The following is a 24,549-nucleotide window of genomic DNA, read 5'->3' on the forward strand; positions in this document are numbered from 1 at the left end:
ATAAGTTTGTAACTTTTTCCACGTGGAAAGGGAGGATTAATTTATTCGTAGCGCGTGTGCACGACAAAAACGAATAAAAGTAACGGCAAAGTCTCTCGATTCGATGCAAAATGATACTTTTCTTAAAGAATTTTCTAAAAAATTAACACAAAATATAAAGAAACGTAAAAAATTCGTACAAAAATTATACGAACGCGATGAAATTGTTTGCGATAGACGTGACGACTTTGCGCGGGTGATTCCGTGTGAAAAAATGTTTAATTGTATCAACGTAACGGTGTTTTTTTTTCTTGACTACTAAAGTAATTTGTTATTAAAAGAGAAAATATTTTCTTTCAATTGTTACTAAAAGAAAAACATTTTTTTCAATTATTATTAAGAGAAAAACATTTTCTTTGAATTGTTATTAAAAGCAAAAACATTTTCTTTGAATAGTTATTAAAAGCAAAAACATTTTCTTTGAATTGTTATTAAAAGAAAGAAGAAAATATATTTGTCATTAAAAGAGAGGAATAACCAGTTACATTCCTTTCTGTGAAACAAATGTTTTCTCTTCGAATAATTTCCGTACTTCGTTGAAAACGTCAGTAAATATTTTAGACGTCCAAATTAGGTGAAACGTGCTGTACACAATATGAGTCATCGGAAACACTGAAAATAGAAATAAGCGTTGCAGGGAAACATTGAAATAGTATAATAAAATCTGTTCCCCTGTGACCTCACTTTCTTCTTACGTGGAACGATGCACCGGAAAATTGCAAATTGCGCTTTTTTTTTTTTCTTTCTTTCAATTGCATTGCGTATCTGTTTCAACGTAACTCGATCCCGCGAATAAAAGTGTTGGGATTAAGCAGACCCGTGCAAGCTAAGCTTCGGAGCTTAGAGTGTTTCTCCCACTCTGCCTTCATCACCTTGATACAAAGACGTTAACTGCTGACACGCGTCCAATACGGTTATTGCCCGGTCCTTTTCGTTTGTTTCTCTCTTTCTAAACTCTCCCCGTCTCTTACAATTGACGACAGTGGCGAGAGACCGAACAACGCAGTGTGTAGAGTCGTCCCTCTATTTTTGTATAATTTTTCATATTTATTTATATCTTGGTATAATTTTTTTAGTAAATTTTTCAAGAAAAGTACCATTTTGCACTCAATTTAAACTCTCCCTGTCTTTTACAATCGATGACAGTGGCGAGAGACCGAACAACGCAGTGTGTAGAGTCGTCCCTCTATTTTTGTATAATTTTTCATATTTATTTATATCTTGGTATAATTTAAAAAAAAATTCTTTAAGAAATGTACCATTTTGCTCCCAATCTAAAGACTTTGTCGTTATTTTTATTCGTTCCGTGAACAAATCTAGGATTAAAAACCTGATATATCAAAAAATAAATATTTTTACATACTTTAAGTAAAATACACTAGATGGAAAATTTTTGAAAATGCCTCGAAATATGTTCATATAGATACAATTCGCGCAAGAAGAAATTTATAGTTGCATTGCAAAGAAATACAGATGCACTTTGCAGCTACATCGTTGGAATATTTTATTACGGAATAAATAATGTCGAAGAAAGGGATAGAAAAAGAAATTTAGCAATAAGAAATTAATAGTTTTAATAGGAAACTATTTAATAGCGATCGAACGGTTCAATTTCTTTCTCTACCACTTTCTTTTATTGTCTGCCATACAACGTTCACGACCCATTTAACGAAAAATGTTTTTCCATATTACACTCACTGATCGATCAAATGGCATCGTTTCATCGACTTGGCGTGCACATGGTAAATTTTTGCAACATTTAACCGAGAGAATCGAGTCGTAACTTTTCACGCATCAGCTGCATGACGCGATCGATTCGCGAATATTGAAATTTCGAAGGCCGTGGAAGCATTACACCAGGATACGGGCTATAATCGTTAGTTAATTGGTAATTACGTTCTTAATCACGGTATTCTTCATCGAGCAAAACGTTTGCGAACGATGAGCCGCTAATTGGCCATTAAACTTGTACCGCGCGAGTTCGTAATCGTCTGCCGTTGTTTTTCAAATTGAAGAAGTTGCGATTAATTATTTCTCGCAAGCTATTGTTCGAGGTGTTTTGAGACTACTTAAAAAATGTAAAAGACTTTCACGCGGCATTGAATAACATTGTACGAGACGTTCGTGTAAAATCTTGATAAAAGATTTTCCCTTCCTCGTGTCCCTTATTATTCGATATCCATATATTTCCATTAATTTTTCTTAACTGTTGTCCGTTACGTTTGCTACCACCGCATCGTTCGAATCGTCCCGTAGCATTCGTATTTTGTAACAAAACGATTTATTATGTCCGACAAATTCGATGAACGATAGACGTGACAGTGAAATATTAAATTTCTGCTCTACAAGCCGAGAAAGTAAATTCGTTACAATCTACGGTTCGCTACAGCCCGCTTTTATGTAATAATTGTCTTACTCGCAATTGGAAAACCAAAACCAGGCCTCTTTCTTTCCTGAAAGAAGAAAATATCTCTCGTAATCGATGCTTATCGAAGTTACTCTCGTGCAACGTCTACTAATTACACGCGTCTCGGTTAACCGAAACGTTTAAACCGAGTCTTAGTTACGGTTCTCAGCTTTGTAATGAACGTATACAATTCCCGCGTGATTTTCAGACAAAAGAAAGAAAACAGTAGGTAACAGGATACCGAAAATTGGGTATCCTATACTTCATCGAGAGAACAACGATATTACAACGATATTACAACGAACGTTGTTTCTGTCGTGGTTTCGAGAGGAAACAAAATAAGAATCTAATGAAGCATTATACGGTATCGAGTATCACATGCTTCGACAAAAGACGATTTTATAACGAACGTTATTATCCGATCGTGGTTTTAACAGAAGAGAAATTAGAACGTAATAAAATTGGGTACTGCTCACTTCGTCAAAGAAACGAGAAATTTATAACGAACGTTATTTTGTTGCGGTTTTAAGAGGAAACAAGATAAGAATCTAATGAAGTATATATGGTATCGAGTATCACATGCTTCGACAAAAGACGATTTTATAATGAACGTTATTAGAGAATTTTATAAGAAGAGAAACTAGAACGTAATAAAATAAAATAAAATTGGGTATTGCATATTTCGTCGAAAGAACAACGATTTTATAATGGACGTGGTTTTAACAGAAAATAAAATAAAAACTTAATGAAGTATACTATATATAGAATCAAGCTTCACATGTTTCATCAAAAGACAACGATTCTATAATGAACGTTATCTGATCATAGTTTTAAGATATAAAAAATTAGAAGATAATAAAATGGGGTGGCGCATACTTTATCAAAGGAACAAGAAATTTATAACGAACCTTATTTTGTCGTGGTTTTAAGAGAAAATAAAATAAAAACCTAATGAAGTATATATAGAATTAAGCATCACATGTTTCATTAAAAGACAACGATTCTATAATGAATGTTATCTGATCATATTTTTAAGATATAAAAAATTAAAAGATAATAAAATTGAATAGCCCATACTTCGTCAAAGTAACAAGAAATTTCTAATGAACGTTACTTTGTCGTGGTGTAAAGACGAGACGACTGTGATAAACATAATAAAATTGGGTGGCGCATACTTTGTCAAAAGAATAAGAAATTTCTAACGAACCTTATTTTATCATAGTTTTAAGAAAAAACAAAATGAAAACCTACTGAAGTATATATATGCAATCACATGTTTCATCAAAAGATAAAGATTCTACAATGAATGTTATCTAATCATAATTTTAAAATATAAAAAATTAAAAAATAATAAAATTGGATAGCCCATACTTCGTCAAAGTAACAAGAAATTTCTAACGAACGTTACTTTGTTATGGTGTAAAGACGGGACGACTGTGATCATAATTTCTAACGGGCGCTCAATTAACAGTACGGTCCGAGTGCGCTCGATTCCTTCGTATTCTTTTTCAAACGACCACGAGTGTAATTGTAGTTTTCCGTGCGAGTAGAAATCGAGTTGTTCCCTACGCGATAATATGTAACGCGGTGCTTTGTGAAAGGAAAAGTCTGTGCGTTAGTTGTGCGCACTGGATACTGTAAAAGAACGTAGCCCTTGAAATTCTTTCTTACAGCTTGGACCGATCCTTGTGATCGTATTCCACCGCGTGAAGATGGATTATACTCGACGCACGTAGGCGTTCGAGTCCTTCGTGAAAGGAGAGAAGCGTGTAATACACGGGCGGACATCCTCTCTTCGCTGACAAAGTGGGTGTTCCAAATACAAATATTATTCGAAGCGGGGACCGTTCGCGAGAATAAAACTATTCCGTTCCAGACAATTGGGCCAACCTTTCGCAAAATATACGTCTCGATATCGTGACTATTTTCTTAACGGGCTTAAAAACGAATACCGAGAACTTGCACGAGTAATAGGTAACGATTTATCAAACGAATAAATATGTATTTCTAAAATTGTTCGAGCTCTCTGATTTTAACACTGTGTGGAATTATTACGGTGTTGTAATATAGATATTTGCAAATCTATAATAATAGATTTAACAGAGTAGAAAAAATGATAACGAGTGACGCAAAACGAGTGGAGGCACGAATAAAGGGAGGGGGTAAGTGCGCGCAATTAGCGAGGTAGAAATCACGTCCGTTAGCGAGGTATATATAATCTTCGTTCCTGAGGTTTGACTCACGTATGCCCGGAAGTACTATTTAATTATTTTTCTACAATGTAGATACTTCGATCGTTGGATTTTTACTTAGAATGTTTTCGAACTTTATTTTATTTGAGGATAATTATATGTATTTAATTTTAGAATCGCTATTGGATATATTAGTCGCTATTCGACGATTCGATTGGTACTCGAAGATTTTGTTCTAATATCGGATCGAGAATTATTTCTCAACGTTGACGATGTTACGCGTACACGTGACCCTCGAAAGTGATTCGCCGGTTTTTCAAGGCAATAGTCGCGGCCGCCAGCTTTTAATAGTACTAATAAAAACGACCTGCCGACACAAATACTGCACGAACGAAGAGGACACCGCATTTTTCCAGAAACGAGGAAATAGCGATAATTATTACTCGGACTTGGTTAAACGTTTAGCAACTTCTGGAAATAAATTGATCAATTTTGTTTAAAACAGCGTAATATGTCGAATATAAATCCATTGATTCGTGGTATTAATCTTTGGAGCCAAATTAAATAATTATCGTACATTGATTGAATAATCTGAACAACGATCGATGGCGATACAATTATAAATATTATAATTTTATCGAGAGGCAAAAAGCGAGGGAAAAAATAAACGAATACAAAATCGTATTAAACAGAGAGATTATTACTGTATTAAACAGTATGTTATAATATTATGTATAAAAAGAACTGTAAGGCTTGCATTTTCAAAGAGTTGGAATATAGCGAATAATGGTCGCAAAAGTTGAATCTGCGCGAGCGTAATCTAAATGGTTTTAATTTACAATATCGTGTTACTTTTTATGTTGTCTTCCGTGGCTACTATTGTTCCACTTGTTCCTTATTATTCACAGGAATAGAAGACACTGTAAAAATAACGAGCAGTTATCGAATAAAAAAGTTAAAGTACGCAAAGTGGTGTAAAATTTTCGAAAGTTTCGAAAGTTTCGAAATAATTTTTCGGCATTTCGTTCGGTAGCGCGTTCATTTCTCACACACCCGATGTACAAAAGTTCAATCTCTGCTGGGAGTGTGCACGGGTAATAAAAAACACGATAAAAACACACAACATGATAGTACTGAAACTGGTCTCGTAAATATCCACGGAGAAAGATTGTTCATCGAAGTATGTTTACTAAACTATAATAAAAAAAAAAAAAAAAAACACACGAAGGAACAAAAAAGTTTGTAAGTACATTATGACCGTTTAAAGCGCGGATAAATGTTTTTTGAAACTTTTACTGATATTATTCCTGGAGTAAACATATATTTGATCAAATAAAAATAAATGATTCGGACGCAAATAATTGCAGATCCGATCTGAATTTAATTGTTAATAAATCTATATTTTTCGTAATATAAATTTACTTATCTGGTAAAAAGTAAATTAGTAATTGATTAGAATTAGTTACGGTTATAGTCAATTAATTTCAAATAAACGTAGAAGCAAAACAAAGAATAAAAAGAGTCGTATGTATACATTATTTATAAGTACAAGCAACATTATAAGCGTGTTGACTTCGAAATGAGTTACTAGTCGATCTGTTGCCTTCTTTACTTTTTGCATTGCAAATTATTCATTGCAGAGTATGCTTGGATTATAACACCGAGAAATTATAATTAAAAAGGTTAGATTGTTTATTTATTTTATACGATAGTTTCTTTTTTTATTCTTCAATTGATCGCAATTGTTGATCGAGTTAACGTGTCTTTCCTAATTAACCGAATCAAATAGCCGATATTGTTTTACGCTAAAAGAGCACTATTCAGAAATAATAAGGAAACTTGTAAAATTACATTTCTTTAATTCTTATCGTCAAAAGACAAAGTATACATAAATTATTACAATACGACAGGAGATTACTTTTATACATTCTAAATCCACGTGTTCAATTTTTCACTTACGAATTTGTGGTAGAGAAATGATTGTATACTAGACAGTTATCGTGTGACAAATGTAAAACCTAAATTCCTCGGCGCAGGGACATTTCGGGCATAAACGTCAACGAATTTTATGGTCGTCGGGAAAACATATATTCTCGACTTCGAAAGACAATTCTAAAAGGAAAGAAACGAAGAAATTAGCTTGTTACGTTCAATGTAAGAAGAGCAACGGCGTTTAATTTTCTCAGGTATAACGGTCCGTCGTGAAAGTCATCACAATACAATGACGACTAATGGCTGCGTTTTAAAGCGACCCTTCTCCGCGGTCACTTCTTCGATTCAATACCGTAGGTACCCGCGTCCGAAGGTCGTACGGTCGGTAAAAATTAATTACACGAATTGTTAAAATAAAATAAAAAGTCCACGCTAGTTTCACGAAATCCTCTGTAAAAATCTACTCAAAGCAATCACATCTAGATCGAACGGAACAGCGCTAATGCTAATATTCACTTAACCTATGCCCGAAAACACGATCGGACCTACGTTCGTACGAATTTTTGTAGTACTTCGGTACGCTGAATTTACTCCCGAAGTTACGCTCACCAATAACGTAACAGTCCGTATAATAAAGAAGAAATGCACGGCGCGGCACCGAAAGAACTGTTAACGAGGCACGTGTGCCTATCTACGTGACTTTCAGTTTCGATGTGGCCAGTCGTTGAAACTTTCGACCGGTGGATTACTAAATCGCGAGTCGGAGCGACATCTTCCCGTGATGCGCGAACACCATGGAATTTACAGTGGGGTTACGTTCGACACTCCGACGGATGAACCAGCGAACGGATTATCGCGGAAAATAAATTTTTTTTTTAACGTATCACCACAGCCCCGAGAACGATCCAGCGGAGGCCGGTGGAAGTGTCGGTAGGATTTATATCGCGGACGGGAACCGTTACAAAATTTATGCGAACACGACCGGCCCGTAATTTGTATCGCGATTTTTCTTTCGCTACGGTGATCCGAAAGTTTCTCCACTTTCGCTCCTCGCAGCCGGCGTAATACTCGTTCCGCTCCCGTCATTCTTCTTAATATTTCGCCCAGACTCCCCGAGTGAGATATCCATTCCACGGGGTAAAGTAGTCCCGTCTTAAGAGCGAACTTTTTACGAGCGTTGTGCCCTAAACTTCACCAGACGGGATGCGCCGGGGTTGGTTGGTCAATAAATTCGTTTGCGAACCGACAGCTACTTACACCGCAACGGAAGGAACGTCTCTACCGTCGCAGTTTCTCAACGTTACCCAGAAAATGACTAACTACCGCGAGGAAACCACGCTTCTCGGAATTTCGCCGGGGGAATCTGCAAACCGGATTATACCCGAACGCGAAACCCGATACACCAATATCTCGCGCGACGAGCCAGCATGGAGTTTTTAACGGCGGTTAATTACCCGGCACAAAAGTCACATCGAACGGGGTAACAGCTGCCCCTTGGAAATTAACGCGTCTAAAGAACGCCAACGGCAAACGCGCCAATCCTTTGTTTCGAATATCGACGATGATCGCATATGCCGCCGCCGCCGCGTTTCGGTTTTGTGCCGTGTACGGTTCACGGATCGTTGTGCAGTATCGGCAGCTGAAGCGTTCTGCCGCAATGGATAATAGGTGTATACATCGATCGATGCTGGAAAACTTGAAAATCGAGAGTAAGCGTCCGAAGTTCAACGATAATGGCATCGATGCGTCGAGAAACCGAACGGGACAAAGGGACGTAACGGGACGAGACGAAAAATTTATCGTGTTTTCAACAATGATCGAACACGCGACGGATGACCGGCCCGGCACGGCCCGGCCCGTTGCTCGTCGTCGTTGCCGAGCGACTAATTAAGCCGCAACACCGAGTGGTCGGTCCGTTAATTGGTACACCGATTAAAACCACAGACAGACGCAAGGTATCGTTTTGCATAGGACAAGGTCAGAGTCCTAAGGACTGCAGCACCACCGCTCGACAACAGCCGGATTCCTTTCGCCGATGCCACGGTGACAGAGCACGAGAGATACAAAAATAGTTCCGCAGACGCCGGGGTACAAGACCTCGGTCGTAGATACGACGTTGGTACGATAACGTTATCCGTTGAATTACAGCACAGCTGTGTTTGTACGTAAACACCGGGGAACATTAACGAGACTTTGCTCGTGGGAAAGATTAAAGTTTTGAGCGACGTGTCTGTTGCCAATGGAAGCCGCAACGTCGGAAAGGTTTTCTGTTCACGATGTTTACCATCGGCGTCTACGTATACGCTGCGTAACAAAGATAAAAATTTGAGAGAGAAGTACGATCCCTCAGTGTCCGAGATAACAAAGGCGGTTCACTCAGGTTCGAGGGTTCTGTATGTAAGAGGAGCAACCGGAGATAATGCACGATAAGAATCTTTCTCAACAGGCGATACCTGTCCGGAAATCTTGCTACAAGATTATGAAAAGTTTCTTCTGACCTATTTCCAAAGATGCTGCACGCCACATCCCTGGGGTTTTCTTGATTCAAGGAACGTTTCGTCCGGAGCGAATCACTTCGAAAATTCGTCCCGCAAAGATCGTGACAGATTTCTCGTTATTTGGTTCGAGTTTCGTCGGATCGGAATCACGGAAAGTGGAATCGCACGAAATTTTCCCGACACCCGACACAGAAGTTTTCGGATAAATCGAAAAAGGTCACTTGGCTCCGCGGATAGGTTGAAACTTTTCAAGCACGCACGAAAGAAGGACTCGCGTTGTGACGGACGATTAAATAGAATCTGTCGTTAGCTCACCGAAAGGACGCTCGAAGCACCTCACGAAACTCCTTTGTATCCAGGGCAGTGAAAAATCCTCGTGGTGACACCGCGATTAGCAAGTTTTGCATACATCTAAACACACTCATTAACACCAGTCGAGCACTAAACGAATTGCCGCGCACGCTTGCCTTGACCTCGCGATCTGACCGGTAGATCGGTAAGAATTTCACGAAAATCACATTGATAGCGTTCGACCGTCAGCTTGCTTCGGAGATCATAGACCAGCTGTGTTTTTGCCCGACCATTGAGGAACTGGTGCATGCGCACTAACCGCGCCACCATCTTAACTTTCTCGAGAGTAGGAAAATATACCGCGCGCAATTTGAAGCTGTTAGTTACGGACTGCAGCTACTTACGTACTTAACCGCAAATGCAGCTCTTTCTAATTGTCTGAAATTGTTACAGCGGGATTAAATAAACTGATTTGTTTTTACCATTAAAAGTACATTAAAAGAACTTATTATTGGTGTCTCAAATATTCTACAATAATTAAAATAATTGTCTATTTTTAAATCGCTAAGAAATGAAACAAATATAAATAAAAGGTCAATGTACCGAATTAATATAACTTTGATATTTTAAGTATAAATTATTAAAATGTTAATACAAGTAAAGTGTTTACCCGAGACTACGTAAAACAGGAAAAAGAAACATCGAAAAGTTACAGAGAGATGTATGTAAATGTAAAACTCTTAGAATTCTTTTTTTTTTCAATACATATTTATTAGTTACACGTAAATTCGTAGTATTGTTAAAATCCCTCGCACATTTCTTCTTCTATTGAATGGTCAATACGAACTTAACATTAATATTTATTTTAAATATGAGACTAATTGTAAATGTTGAAGAACTCTTTGTATTTAATGACAGAAATATCAGTAAGATAAAGATGTACGTGACCTAATTACGAATCGGAATCAAAATGTATACGACAATTGGCTTTTCTTTACGTGGGGGAAATCTTCCAGACTCTCTCGACCCTTCGGGTGAAATCGAGGGTGGTGTGGGATTCTTTGCAACCGGAGATGCCAAGTGCGGAGTTATCTACTACAAACCCCATGGTGACCACACTCGCACGATTTCGGGGAGACACCGGAAATTGCAAACAGCATAATATCCAACGTCTCCCTCTCTTCCCCCCTCCCCCTCCGTACGCTTCATTTCTTCATCTGGAGGGTAGATGTGGATTCACGACACCCATTCGGGGCTGTGAGCCCCAATCTTACGACCCCGCCCGACATCATGGGGACGGAAGGGTGGTTCATCCCCCGTTCGCTGCCAGCACGGTCTTTTAGTTTTTTAAAACTGTTCTATATGCAATAATACGAAAAAGTAATTGTTCACTATTAATTTGCATTTGTATATTTTTCTTTTCTTCTAATTTTAGTAAAAAGAAAACACGTATTTTGTAACTACGAGTATTATAATAAAAAGCGGCAATTCTAATGTTACGCGAGGAAAAAAAACAAGGGCCCCTCCGGGATTTGAACCCGGGACCTCCTGCACCCAAAGCAGGAATCATACCCCTAGACCAAGAGGCCTTATGTTAGTAGTTTTAATAATTATATATATTAAGAGCAAATACTATTTTGATATTGTTTAAATATGTAATTACATGATTTTACATACAGAAATGCATTTATTGAATACAAAATAAATTTAAAAAATTCCAACACTTTTTAATATTTTTTGAAAAAATTGAGCAACGATAGATATTATTATATATTGTACAATATTCTTATATACGCGTCAAATGTTTCATTTTTATGTTAAAACACACAACTATAAAATAAAGTAATAGAAAAGTTAGGTAACTCTGTTATCTCAGCCGGTAAATACAAATAGGATTATATAAAATGAAGATTGATTTGTAATGTAGCCTTGCTATGTCAATATAGCCATTTTTATCAATATTGCAGCACGGGAGGAGATTCTTGAATTTGTTTATGTTACCCACGTCAGTAGTGGTATTGAATATAATTCCCAAAGTTATCGTCTTTAAATGTAGAGTACGCCACAAACCATTGATTTTTCTCGAAATCGACAATACCGACTCAGTGCTTCACTTCGTGAGACATAATTCTCAGAGAATGTTCTGTTATTCTATAGTTTGTGATTAAATGAAAGATGTTCGTTAACAAGTAAATAATTAAGTGTCAATATTACACAAGTACTAAACGGAAAATATCTTACCAGAAATATTAGGTTAAGTAAAATCCAATTGGTGTATATGATATTGTACAAGTTGTCGTATAAATGATTATATCTATTATAAATAACTGAGCACTACGTCAGAAACTTTGTTACCAATTTTATAATAATTTCATAACCTATCGATGAAAGGAATAGAGAAGTTGAAATTGGGTAACGTATCGTACTGGCTCTTTATTGGTGACACGTATAATAGACGCGTTAGACATATTATTTTTCCATAACAAAAATAATTACAATTAGAAATCGCACAAAATGCTTCATATCAAACCGATGTAAATGACAGTCCATGATACGTTCATGTATTTGTACATTTACACAATTGGCTACTATAAGCGTTTTGCTGCCAATCTTCAAACTACATTTATGAAAAATTTTCAATAAGAAATTTGACGATTCATCAGTATTTTGACATTTGAATGTTTCCTTACATTAGAAAAGTGACTTTGTACGATTCACCTTTTTCACATACGTCGTTAAATACATATTATCTTCTGAAAAACTTCGATGCGTGAATATTAACATGATTAAATTTTTTGGATTTTATCTTTTATTCTATAAAGTTAATAGACAAAATATTTTGTCAAAGTAAAATATGAAAACCTGGTGTAGTATAAAACTGCTGAGTCAGATACTCTTTATTTTCACGTGTGAATGCGATAAGCCTTAACGATGGTACCATTATTTGAAATACACATACTTGCAATTATTGTATCTATTATAAATATCAGTTCACGATAAAGGTCGTCGGATCATCTCAAAACATTGTTTTCTTTACACAACAATGACACATACGAGTTTCACAGTGGCATTGTAGAAGAAGGAACTCTTCTAGAGATGTCTCTGCTAAGCAACAACTTATCTGCTCACGGTAACAATTATATTCCATTAATGCAAATTTTAATTTATTTGCTCATCTGTAAAGGTTTCTATGTAAGAAGTAATTTTTTTAATCGATGATAGACTCTGCTGGGAAATCCTTAGAGAAGAATCTACTAGTAAATCTGCTATAAAACGCAACATTTTTTTCTTCTATTACCGTAGGTAAGTAAATTACTTTTTACATACAAACCAGTTATATTGCATTATTATGAAGAATATCAAAATGCAGGATAATTTTCTTTATCTTAAACGTCGACTATCATCGGTTGTAATAAATACACTCCTTTGAGGTTAATTGACGATCGGTAAATAGCAGGAGTATAAAACTGTTATACCAATTGAAATCACATTCAGATCGAATAATAGAGGGCGATACAATCGTATAATTACAGGTAATTCCGGTAGTCTTTGTTTTGATCCATTGTTCAGCAGGAGCTATTAGTTTCTACGTAATATTACGGAGAGCGTAGTGATATAGTTAGCAAATGCTTAATTAGTAGCTTTTACCGATATTATAACCAAAATCTAACGGATCAACTATGTCGGATGAGAAAGTGACGTACAATGAACATCAAAAAGGACTACAAGTGCACTTGCCCATTATGTTTCATAGTTGGTACGTGTCGTTTTCCCATGAAAAACGAGTATATATTTTTCATTGATTCTCAATACGATATAGAAAAACATTATTACGTTCTTTACAGCAATACTGGCAGTGAGTGGCTCTTATATCAAGTATCCTATTTATTGCGAATCGCATAAAGGTAACTGTACAATTTTTAAACAACTTTTGATACTAACGAATTCTCCGAGTTTTATCGATTTCATACCTCAGTTACATTTAACCATATACTCGTGCGTTATTTGTCCACGACTGTGCAAATCCTTTTCGCATCCGCGCTTAAATAATAACGAATAAAAGTACCTTTTACAAACGATCACTCTACGCAGTATATAGCATTGTCCCTGCGATGGTAAACAATTTATGCTAAGAAGTAGAAATATTAAATAAATATCCGCCTATTTGCTTTACATCGTACCTTTTCCTAGCTACTCAACGTAAAAACAATACAGTTATTAGATACATCCAACTATGTACTAAAATATCTTGCATAATTTTTCAGAAAAAAATAATGTCTACCAAGAGTCGACACCCATTGCCAATCTTTTTTTCTTCGCCTTCGTAAACACTGGCTCTCGTTATCGACGACACCAGATCTCTTTTTAACTGACTAGTAGACACAATCACCATCCACTTTCGATGTAGCAGAAACAAGTGATTCGCTTATTCCTTACGCTTGTACCTCGATTACGATTAAACATTTAACAAACCATATTTGCTATACTTTTCTAGAACGAAATCAACCACAGTCGCAAAATCGTTCTCGTATTTAAAATTACGCGTGACAGGGCTCTGCGCGAGAAGTAACCGTATGATATGGTGGGGGTAGCCCAACGGTGACCTTGAACAGTCAATTGATTCCGTCCCGGTTGCAGTTCCACTATTCGCGCGCGTACATTTGAATTGTCCCGGTAAGAGAAACTCATCCGCGATATTCTCACAGAGAACTAAACGGAATGGAGAATTATCGTTTACGCTTCGATTACAGGATTTATCGTTGCAAGCGTGCCGGGGGCTTCGTGAGATGGATCGTTCAACATTAACGTCGTCGTGGGTTCCTCTCTTGAATTCTGATCGGCTCTTCTACCACCCGGTGGAATGTACGTCCACCAGGCCAGGAAGAAGAAAAGGAGGGACGCTGCCTTACCGATGAAAGCCAGCGCGAGCATGTACCTAAATGAAACGTCAGGGTGAGTAGTGTACAAGTTAGATCGTTTAAACCAGAACGTCTAAAAATCATTTATAATACAATACGTTCATTGTTCGTGAAATATACGAAAGAAAAACTGTTTAAGATTGTTGAATAAAGAATAGGAATAAAAATGTCCTTATAGTTATTCTCTTCGAGATTTCGAGGTTGTTGAAGTTTTTTTTATTAATCAAAGTTTTAAAAAGAGACTAAATTTAACCCTTTCGCTTTGGCGGCCGTATATATACGTCATTGAAGAATTACCATTCATATACGACGAACGTATATATACGGTCTGAAGAAGTGGTTGCTGAGGCACGAAGAGCGTATATATACGCTCTCGAAAAGTGGTCGTTGAGGTACGCAGAACGTATATATACGTTCGTACAATCTATACTTTTACTTCATACTTTACACGAGATACTTTTTTTAATCGAGTATCTGGCATCAAAAATGCCGCGAATGAGGCATCAAAAAATAAAAAATCAAGTTCGAAAATGTGTCGTCTGTAGTAAACGCGGAAAAAGACGTAAGTCGAGTTAGTATTGTTCACAATGTGATGTTGGCTTACGCGTGGTTCCATGCTTCCAACTTTATCGTACCAAACTTGATTATTAATATTGCGTTTGGTTTTAAATCCTTCAGTAATTTCGTTCTATTATATTAAAAAATATTATACGAGCATTACAATATAATATATAAAAAAAGTAAATTACAATCATAAAGTTTTATATTTTACAAAGTAAAACGATATTACCAAATATAATAAATATCATTGTGAAATTTCACGAACAAGAAATAACTTCTACTTACTTCGTAGCATTCCGTACCTCAGTGTCAACTAGATTTAATTTTTTAAAGATACTGTTGTTTAACGAATGTAGTGTGAAGTTTCGCGTAGATCTGTATATTCGTTCATATATTTACAGTTGTTTAAAGTCGAAGTGTAGTTGAACACTTTTATCACAAGCGCTCCGTAGCGAAAGGGTTAAACTAAGTTGCGAATCTCATAATTTTACACTTGCTGTGATTTCGTTTGTTCGTACCTGCTCATGTATAAGTTGTCGTAAACGAGACAAGCGCCTCTGCCTTCGCACGTCTCGTTCCACAAGATGCAAGTGTCGTCTATAAGAGCCCCGAACACCATGGGTGCCGGTATGGTGCCCAAGATCCTCACCTTGATCCACTGTATGCCCAAAGCGAACGATCTCTGATCGTCCCGAACGACGCGGAGCGTCGCGGAGAGGGCCGGCATCGTGCAAAGAAACGTTATGAACATGTTGCAGAAGGCAAGGGCGATAAAGGGCCAGAGATAGGAACAAGCGGTGCTGCAGGTCGTGTTGATTGCTTCGTAGCTGATTACTTTGTTCCCAGCGGTCATATTCAACGGTGGCGCTCGTATGCAGGTGCAGTCCGAGTACACCTGCAACAGTGGGGTGTGTAATGTCGGAAGGGTGTATTAATTATCAAAAATTCAAGAAAGATTTTAGGAATAGTAACGTGTAAGAAAATGATCGCGAAATTATTAGATACTATTAAATGGATCGTTTCAAATAATGTACGTATAATAATGCACGAGTCGAAGAAAGATTTTAGGAATAGAATTGCATAGCAAATGCATCGACTGCATGTCGATAGACTACTTGTTGATTTTTAGTGAGCGATCAATGTAGACCTTCGCGAAATTATCAGATACTATTAAACGAATCGTTTTAAATAATGTATATATAATAATGCACGAGTGGACAAAAATTTTACGAATAGAATTGCATAGCAAATGCATCGACTGCACGTCGATAGAAAAGTTGTTGATTTTTAGTGAGCGATCAATATACGCTTTTGCGAAATTATTAGTTACAATAAAATGGATTGTTCCAAATAACGTATAATAATGCACGAGTCAAAGAAAGATTTTACGAATGGAATTGCATAGCAAATGCATCGACTGCACGTCGATAGAAAAGTTGTTGATTTTTAGTGAGTGATCAATGTAAACTTTCGCGAAATTATGAGGTACTATTAAACGAATCGTTCCAAATAACGCATAATAATGCACGGATGGAAAAAAAATTTTACGAATAGAATTGCATAGCAAATGCATCGACTGCATGTCGATAGACTACTTGTTGATTTTTAATGAGCGATTAGATAGACTTAGCTCTCAATGTAGACTTTCTCGAAATTATCAGGTACTATTAAACGAATCGTTCCAAATAACGTATATATAATAACGTACGAGTGGAAAAAAATTTTACGAATAGAATTGCATAGAAAATGCATCGATAGAAAACTTGTTGATCTTCAGCGCGCGATCAATGAACATTTCCGCGAAATTATCAGTTACAATTAAACGAATTGTTTCAAATAACGAACGTATAATAACGCAGGAGACGAAATGGACTGGAATTTGTACTGACTTCGACGTCGTTTATTTGTGTTTCTTGATAACATCCCGCGTGACACGGAGAGTAGTACGTGATTCCATCGACTCCGCATATTGGGTTGAACTCCGATCTCGAGCATCCGCAGCCATTATTGCACGCGTCGTCCAGCGAGAAAGATTTTCTATAAACATGGAGCTCGTTAAGAATACAGATTGCGTCGACGACACGAGCACAGTTCCGTTGACGATTTACCAAATAAGTAGAAAACGTACAAATTGATCCCGACTTAACGCGAAGGATGATTATTTTTCCGCGTGTCAATTTTATCAATAATATCATTCTGTGCGATATTAAAAATTTTCACGCGATAATAATTTATCCTACGGTAGTAGAAAATAGTGATACGACTTTGTGACACGATCGAGAATACTAGGTTGTTCGATAAGCTTTGTCGTTTGATAAAACTTACTGAACAGTATAGTACTAGGTTGCTCAATAGTAGTACATTGAACAGTAAGTTTTTTAGTTCGACGAAACTTATTGAACAGTACAACATTGAACAGTAAGTTTTTTAGTTCGACGAAACTTATTGAACAGTACGACATTGAACAGTAAGTTTTGCAGTTCAATGAAACTTATTGAACAGTAGTATATTGAACAGTAAGTTCTGTAGTTCAATGAAATTTATTGAACAGTACTATATTGAACAGTAAGTTTTATCATTCCATATAACTTATTGAACAGTACTATATTTAACAGTAAGTTTTGTAGTTCAATGTAATTTATTGAACAGTACTATATTGAACAGTAAGTTTTGTAGTTCAATGAAATTTATTGAACAGTACTATATTGAACAGTAAGTTTTGTCTTTCCATAAATCTTATTGAACAGTACTACATTGAACAGTAAGTTTTTGTCATTTCATAAAACTTATTGAACAGTATTACATTGAACAGTAAGTTTTGTAGTTCGACGAAACGTATTGAACAGTACTATATTGAACAGTAAGTTCTGTAGTTTAATGAAATTTATTGAACAGTACTATATTGAACAGTAAATTTTATCATTCCATATAACTTATTGAACAGTACTACATTGAACAGTAAGTTTTGTAGTTCGAGGAAACTTATTGAACAGTACTATATTGAACAGTAAGTTTTGTCATTCCATAAAAGTTACTGAACAGTACTACATTGAACAGTAAGTTTTGTAGTTCGATGAAACTTATTGAACAGTAAGTTTTGTAGTTCGATGAAACTTATTGAACAGTACTACATTGAACAGTAAGTATTTATCATTCCATAAAACTTATTGAACAGTACTACGTTGTACAGTAAGTTTGGTCATTCCATAAAACGTATCGAACAGTACAACCTTGAACAGTAAGTTTCATCGAACGACAAGACTAATCGAACAACCAATTACCCCAACAACGATGTCGAGTCTCACCAGTATCTTCATCTACTTTAAACAAAATTCATCGCCGCGATTCCGTATCGGACACGTATCGCGGGCGTTCGCGTCCACGTTCGACACGAAACGTTCTCCGGTGTTATCTAAATCGCGTGATTCATCACCGGAACCACGTACAACGCGTACGTACTTGGTCTGATCGGAATACGGCACCGTGACCCCGGCGAAGTTCACATTCGGACAGTTGAGCACGAAGCACAAAGTGAAGGCGATGCACGACGCGGTGGCCAGAAGGCAGAACTTCAAAATGCCCGAGCAGGGCAAATTGAATCGTTTTATGAGATAACCGCCGAGAAAGGTACCGCCACCGCCCGCGGGGACCGTCACCAGACCTGGAAACGTAAAAGTTTCGTTAAAAGTGTCTCGAAATTCGCCGCGAGATTACGTTCGAGTATAACGTAAATATAATATTTCCTCGAACGCAAACATACCCACGAACTAGTGTAAAAAAATAAAGAAATGGGAAAAATAAAAAAAAAAAAATAAAAAAACAACGCTTGGAAAGGATTTACGTCGGCGAGGAAACGCGACAGGTAACGTATCGTTCGGTCGATATTCCCGCTGAAAAAAGGGAGGGAAAAATTGAAAAAAAAAAGGAAAAAAAGAACGCTTCGGTTTCCAGAATGCCGACGGAGGGGTTGGTATGGAAAATGGCAGCGATTACTCGGGCCCAGAAGAGGCGCCGCGTTTGATTGATCGTAACAGAACGTTTCAATATTATTCACCCATTAGTAACGCGGCCGAGCTAGCGCTGACGTTGAATTGATTTTCGACCAGCTTCGGCAGGAACGCCGCGAACCCGGCCATAAGCAATCCTTCACTGGCACCTGCCAAATTCAACATGAAAAATCCCGGATTACCGAGCAGATCGCTCAGTGCGCGCGGTAGCTCTCGTATTTTCGAGAAAGCCTCCCCGGTGTCGCTCGTCGACGATTGTTTCGGTTTCTCGTGTGCCTCGGACACCTTCTCCTTGGCCAGTTCCTCCGAACCTGTAGCCGAACAGTGAACGTTTGCAACAGGTTACAGAGGAAACGAAGGTGTATCTCTAGTATCTGTAGTGTCTGTATTAAGATGTAGTGTCTGGGTTAGGTCTGTATTAAGATATTTATTAAGATGTAGTGTCGTTTGCAACGAGTGAACGTTTGCAACAGGTTACAGAGGAAACGAAGGTGTATCGTTAGTATCTGTAGTGTCTGTATTAAGATATTTATTAAGATGTAGTGTCGTTTGCAACGAGTGAACGTTTGCAACAGGTTACAGAGGAAACAAAGGTGTATCGTTAGTATCTGTAGTGTCTGGATTAAGATATTTATTAAGATGTAGTGTCTGGGTAGTGTCTGTATTAAGATATTTATTAAGATGTAGTGTCGTTTGCAACGAATGAACGTTTGCACCAGGTTACAGAGGAAACGAAGGTGTACTGTCAGTATCTGTAGTATCTGTATTAAGATATTTATTAAGATGTAGTGTCTGGGTAGTGTCTGTATTAAGATATTTACTAAGATGTAGTGTCGTTTGCAACAGGTTATAGAGGAAACGAAGGTGTACTGTCAGTATCTGTAGTGTTTGTATTAAGATATTTATTAAGATGTAGTGTCGTTTGCAACGAGTGAACGTTTGCAATAGGTTACAGAGGAAACGAAGGTGTACTGTCAGTATCTGTAGTGTCTGTATTAAGATATTTATTAAGATGTAGTGTCGTTTGCAACGAATGAACGTTTGCACCAGGTTACAGAGGAAACGAAGGTGTACTGTCAGTATCTGTAGTGTCTGTATTAAGATATTTATTAAGATGTAGTGTCTGGGTAGTAGTGTCTGTATTAAGATATTTATTAAGATGTAGTGTCTGGGTAGTAGTGTCTGTATTAAGATATTTATTAAGATGTAGTGTCTGGGTAGTAGTGTCTGTATTAAGATATTTTCACGCGTACCGGGCAACGCCGCTGGGAACGCCAAGATTGGTATAGCGATCACGAAACTCATCACAGCGGCCGCCAGAAAGCCTATCCACCATGCACCGATCCACACGTTGCTGTCTGGCGTTAAACCGATCCTGAAATTTATTATTCACCTCATTTTTCGAGCCACCTTCGTCTACGGTTCCAGAGAAGCGATTCGATGTTTGCACAGCTTCGATGGAAGTTTCCAAGTTTAATTATAGGGGTTGCAATATCGTTATTGGTAGGTTTTAGTTGTTTTGAGTAAAATTCAAAGGGAGTGATCTTGGTAGTTTTTTTTATTTTATTTAAAGGTACAATGAGTTTTCTTTTATTGAGATAAGTTTTGATGCATTTGTGCCAAAAATCGATTAGTCAAAGTTTGAATTTATTCCTCGTGTACTATATTTGTGAGATTTAACCCCCTTGGATTGTTTTCTGTTTACAAAATTTATATATAGAGGGTGGTTGCAATATCGTCATTGGTAGGTTTCACTTTTTTTGAGTAAACATCAAACGGAGTGATCTTGATATTTTCTTTCTTTTATTTTGTTTCATTAAGACGAGTTTTGATGCACCAGTTCCAAAAATCAATTAGTCAAAGTTTGAATTTATTCCTCGCGCACTATATTGGCTAGATTTATCCCCCTTGGATTATTTTCCGTTTACAAAATTTAAATATAGACTGTGTTGCAATATCGTCATTGATCGATTTCACTTGTTGAGTAAAATTCAAACGGAGTGATCTTGATATGTTCTTTCTTTTATTTAAAAGTAGAACAAGTTTTGTTTCATCGAGACGATGCATCAGTTCTAAAAATGAATGAGACAAAGTTCAAAATTAATTCCTCACTATTTTCCGTTTCCAAAATTGAAAAAATGACTCGGTGGTAAAAGATTTGCCAACAATGAACAGGTAAAGTCCACGGTTGATGACTATTTTGCAAAGCTCGACGGTTCTCGCTATAAACATTATAATCTAAGCTATTGAACATCCTTGGAAAAAGTGTATCGATCTAAAAGAAGATTATGCAGAGATACAAAGATACTTTTTTTCAAATTTTTTGCGTTTTCTCAGTTAGGTCAGGTATTTCTGGGACTACACTATCTCCACCTTTCTTCGTGTTTCTCGATCGAGTATTCATTTATTTCTAAACGAAACTTTCCGTATCAATTCTCGTTGCTTTATTTTCCAAAGACGACCCCTAGACTCGGTGCAGCTCTTAGAGATTGCAGGCCCTGCTCTTCCTATTCTAATAAAATTAAAAAGTTCCGAACCGTAGGCCGCTATAGTGTACAATGTACTTAAAAAGTATTTAACGGCGTATCTCGATTCCTTCGCTATAGTTTCCAACTGAAATTTACCACAAGAGTAATATTCTTCCAAAAGTATATAAAAAAATATAAATATAAAAGATATAACAAAATAGAAGAAAAAAAATTGCACGCCTCGTCCGATTCCATCGTACAATTATTTATAGTTGATAAAATGCGAGAGTAACCTGTTAGTCGACAGATACAAAATTCGAGTATTTTATTTGCTCGATGACAAGTCTCCACTGTTTCGATTTAACACTAGATTTAACAATCAGTAAAAATGACTGGTTTCAATTGTTTTTACAAAGAAATATATTTAAAATTTCATAGTATATTTTCAAAAGACGTTTCGATTTATTTTATTCTATACACAAGTCTCCACTGTCTCGATTTAACACTAACTTTATTAATCAGTCAAAATGACTGGTTTCAATTGTTTTTACAGAGAAATATATTTTAAATTCCATAGTATATTTTCAAAAGATTTATTTTATCCTATACACAAGTCTCCACTCTCTCAACTTAACACTAGATTTACCAACCATTCAAAATGACTGGTTTCAACTATTTTTACAATAAAATATATTTTAAATTCCATAGTATTCTTTTCAAAAGACCTTACGACTCATTTTATTCAATACGTGCAATCAATCTCACATAAATTCCTCTCTTCCCTAAATCATCGATTCTCCCGAGACACGTACAACTAATACCTCAACGTACAAAAATCTATCGATAGTTCTAGCGTCGACAACAACAACAATAACAACGAAACGAATCCAGTGGACTCGTTCCTTACGGTTAATCTATTTCCAGCGGTCGACCGATATTAAACGTTTGAAAACTGGGCCGCGTGGCTCCCGCGCAAATAAAACTCGCCGGGAAGAATTTAAACAAAAAACGCAATTATCCCGAAACAGTATCAGCGCGTGGCGAGCGAGTAGGCCAGTCCCTCCCTCGTTTCACGGAGGAACTTCCGGTTGGAACTGGGCGGTCCTGCCCCCTCTCTCATTTTTTTTTCCGTTTTTCCTTTTCTCTCTTTCTTTTTTTTTTTAATTGCTCCCGCTTCGAAATCCCTCGACCGAGCGAAGCACGCGCAACTTTTCCGACTAATTTCCCGCTCGGAGTACTACCGAAAAGCCACCTCCTCTCGCCTACCCCCTCTCCAGTCCTCGTCCCCTCCCACCATCGCTAGTTCTTCTTTTTCTTTTTTTTTACACGCGTTCCGCGCCCGATATACGCCCGCGGAAACCACCGTACGCCCGATAATTCAACCGAGCGGAGAACTCGGGCAATATTCCCCAACGAACGCCAGGTTCGAAGACGACAACGACGACGACGACGACGAGGAAGAGAGCGTCGGGAGAGCGCTGGTCGCGTTACCGTGGAACCGTTATACCCAGGGCTGGAAAACTCCGGGAGCGAGAACGCGGAAAAGCGAGAAAAGTAGCCGGTGGTGGTACGGGGTACACTCGCTGGATACTCGGTGGTACCATCTGCCGCCGTCTCCTCCGCGAAACTTTTCATTTGCCTGCGAAATTAAACGCCCACGTATACGACGACCTACTCCAGACACGCGAACGTTGGGGCGCGAGCGAGCGAGCGAGCGCGAGAGAGAGAGAGTAAGAGAGAGAAAGAGAGAGAGTAAGAGAGAGGAAGAGAGAGAGTAAGAGAGAGTAAGAGAGAGAAAGAGAGAGAGTAAGAGAGAGGAAGAGAGAGAGTAAGAGAGAGTAAGAGAGAGAGAGGGAGAAAGAGAGTAAGAGAGAGAGTAAGAGAGAGAGTAAGAGAGAGGAACAGAGAGAGTAAGAGAGAGTAAGAGAGAGAGTAAGAGAGAGAGTAAGAGAGAGAGTAAGAGAGAGTAAGAGAGGGTAAGAGAGAGAGTAAGAGAGAGTAAGAGAGAGAGTAAGAGAGAGTAAGCGAGAGAGTAAGAGAGAGAGTAAGAGAGAGAGTAAGAGAGAGTAAGAGAGAGTAAGAGAGAGAGTAAGAGAGAGAGTAAGAGAGAGTAAGATAGAGTAAGAGAGAGTATGATAGAGTAAGAGAGAGTGAGAGAGAGTGAGAGAGAGAGTAAGAGAGAGTAAGAGAGAGAAAGTAAGAGAGAGTAAGAGAGAGAGAGTAAGAGAGAGAGAGAGTAAAAGAAAGAGTAAGAGAGAGTAAGAGAGAGAGTAAAAGAGAGGGTAAAAGAGAGAAAGAAAGAGAGTAAGAGAGAGAGTAAGAGAGAGAAAGAAAGAGTGTAAGAGAGAGAGTAAGAGAAAGAAAGAAAGAGAGTAAGAGAGAGAAAGTAAAAGAGAGAGTAAGAGAGAGAAAGAAAGAGAAAGAGAGAAAGAGGGGCAGAGAGAGAGTATGAGCGAGAAAGAAAGAGGAAGAGGGGCAGAGAAAGAGTAAGAGAGAGAGAGAATAAGAGAGATAGAGTGCAGCGTTCTCCGAGTAGCCGCGACTCGAACGAAAATGTAATTGCAAACGGTGGGTACGTTATTGGTCTCGACGAAGTGGCTTCGTCTTTTCGTTATTTACGAGCCGGGGATATACTAGTAATACGCGCTCGAATCGTCTTTAAAACGGTGGAGTAATTTCTTTCGTTCGTTCGGGTTTCTTTCTTTCTTACCGCGCTCGCCGAGATGATGCTCACGGTGGTTGTGGAGTTACCGACGAGTCGACGAAGCTGATTTTTTTTTTATTATTTTTACCTCGTCGGTACAAAGTTGATTCATTCGAATTGATGAGGTTTCTGTGTTTAGAATTACACGAAAGACGTATTTGAACGATTTTAATAAAGTTATTTTTATTGTTTCGGTGGTTGTGGGATTACCGACGAGTCGACGAAGGAAATTATTTTTGCTTTAGCGGTGTACGGTTGGTCTACTCGAATTTATTGGGCTGTTCGAAAAGTCATTTCGTTTTCCAAAGTGGAGAATATGTAATTTAATGAAATGTTTATACACTCTAAAGAAATCGTGTTTTATTTTTACCAAATAAAACGAAATGACTTTCCGAACAACTTCATATAAGGTTTCTATGTTGAAAAGGATACCAAAGACATATTCAAATGATTTTAAATTACACTAGGAATATATAAAGAACTATCTCCACTATTTTTCGCAATTGATAGCTCTCAAATTTGTAATAAATT

The 24,549-nt window shown here is 37.4% G+C and overlaps 2 protein-coding genes, 1 long non-coding RNA gene and 1 other non-coding gene across 11 annotated transcripts in view; 1 reads left to right on the forward strand and 3 right to left on the reverse strand.

Moving 5' to 3' along the window:
• Positions 1 to 9,637, reverse strand: part of LOC143154838 (solute carrier organic anion transporter family member 5A1-like) — an 84,731-nt gene extending 75,094 nt beyond the window's left edge. For both annotated transcript variants that reach the window (XM_076326859.1, XM_076326850.1), the window contains exon 1: positions 9,384 to 9,637. The gene's annotated coding sequence lies outside the window, so the exon portion shown is untranslated. The remainder of the gene's footprint in view (positions 1 to 9,383) is intronic.
• A 1,239-nt stretch (positions 9,638 to 10,876) lies between these two features.
• Trnap-ugg (transfer RNA proline (anticodon UGG)) lies at positions 10,877 to 10,948 on the reverse strand. Its single transcript has one exon. It is a non-coding gene; the product is annotated as a tRNA-Pro (tRNA).
• A 565-nt stretch (positions 10,949 to 11,513) lies between these two features.
• Positions 11,514 to 17,046, forward strand: LOC143143618 (uncharacterized). Of its 2 annotated transcripts, XR_012991197.1 has the most exons (8): positions 11,514 to 12,489; positions 12,582 to 12,662; positions 12,893 to 13,116; positions 13,205 to 13,264; positions 13,625 to 13,776; positions 13,855 to 14,033; positions 14,111 to 14,312; positions 15,598 to 17,046. It is a non-coding gene; the product is annotated as an uncharacterized LOC143143618 (long non-coding RNA). The 2 variants fall into 2 exon arrangements; XR_012991193.1 differs by having other exon boundaries at positions 13,205 to 14,033.
• The window catches only part of Oatp26f (Organic anion transporting polypeptide 26F), a 60,303-nt gene continuing 47,526 nt past the window's right edge, over positions 11,773 to 24,549 (reverse strand). For all 6 annotated transcript variants that reach the window (XM_076305013.1, XM_076305022.1, XM_076305061.1 and 3 more), the window contains 6 exons: positions 20,100 to 20,221; positions 18,894 to 19,157; positions 18,299 to 18,500; positions 16,729 to 16,876; positions 15,358 to 15,734; positions 11,773 to 14,295 (listed from right to left, as the gene is read on the reverse strand). In XM_076305013.1, the coding sequence (XP_076161128.1) occupies positions 14,094 to 14,295; positions 15,358 to 15,734; positions 16,729 to 16,876; positions 18,299 to 18,500; positions 18,894 to 19,157; positions 20,100 to 20,221 (1,315 nt within the window). In that variant the 3' untranslated portion in view covers positions 11,773 to 14,093. The remainder of the gene's footprint in view (positions 14,296 to 15,357; positions 15,735 to 16,728; positions 16,877 to 18,298; positions 18,501 to 18,893; positions 19,158 to 20,099; positions 20,222 to 24,549) is intronic.

Source organism: Ptiloglossa arizonensis, chromosome 1 (assembly GCF_051014685.1).
Source record: "Ptiloglossa arizonensis isolate GNS036 chromosome 1, iyPtiAriz1_principal, whole genome shotgun sequence".
Taxonomy (NCBI): domain Eukaryota; kingdom Metazoa; phylum Arthropoda; class Insecta; order Hymenoptera; family Colletidae; genus Ptiloglossa; species Ptiloglossa arizonensis.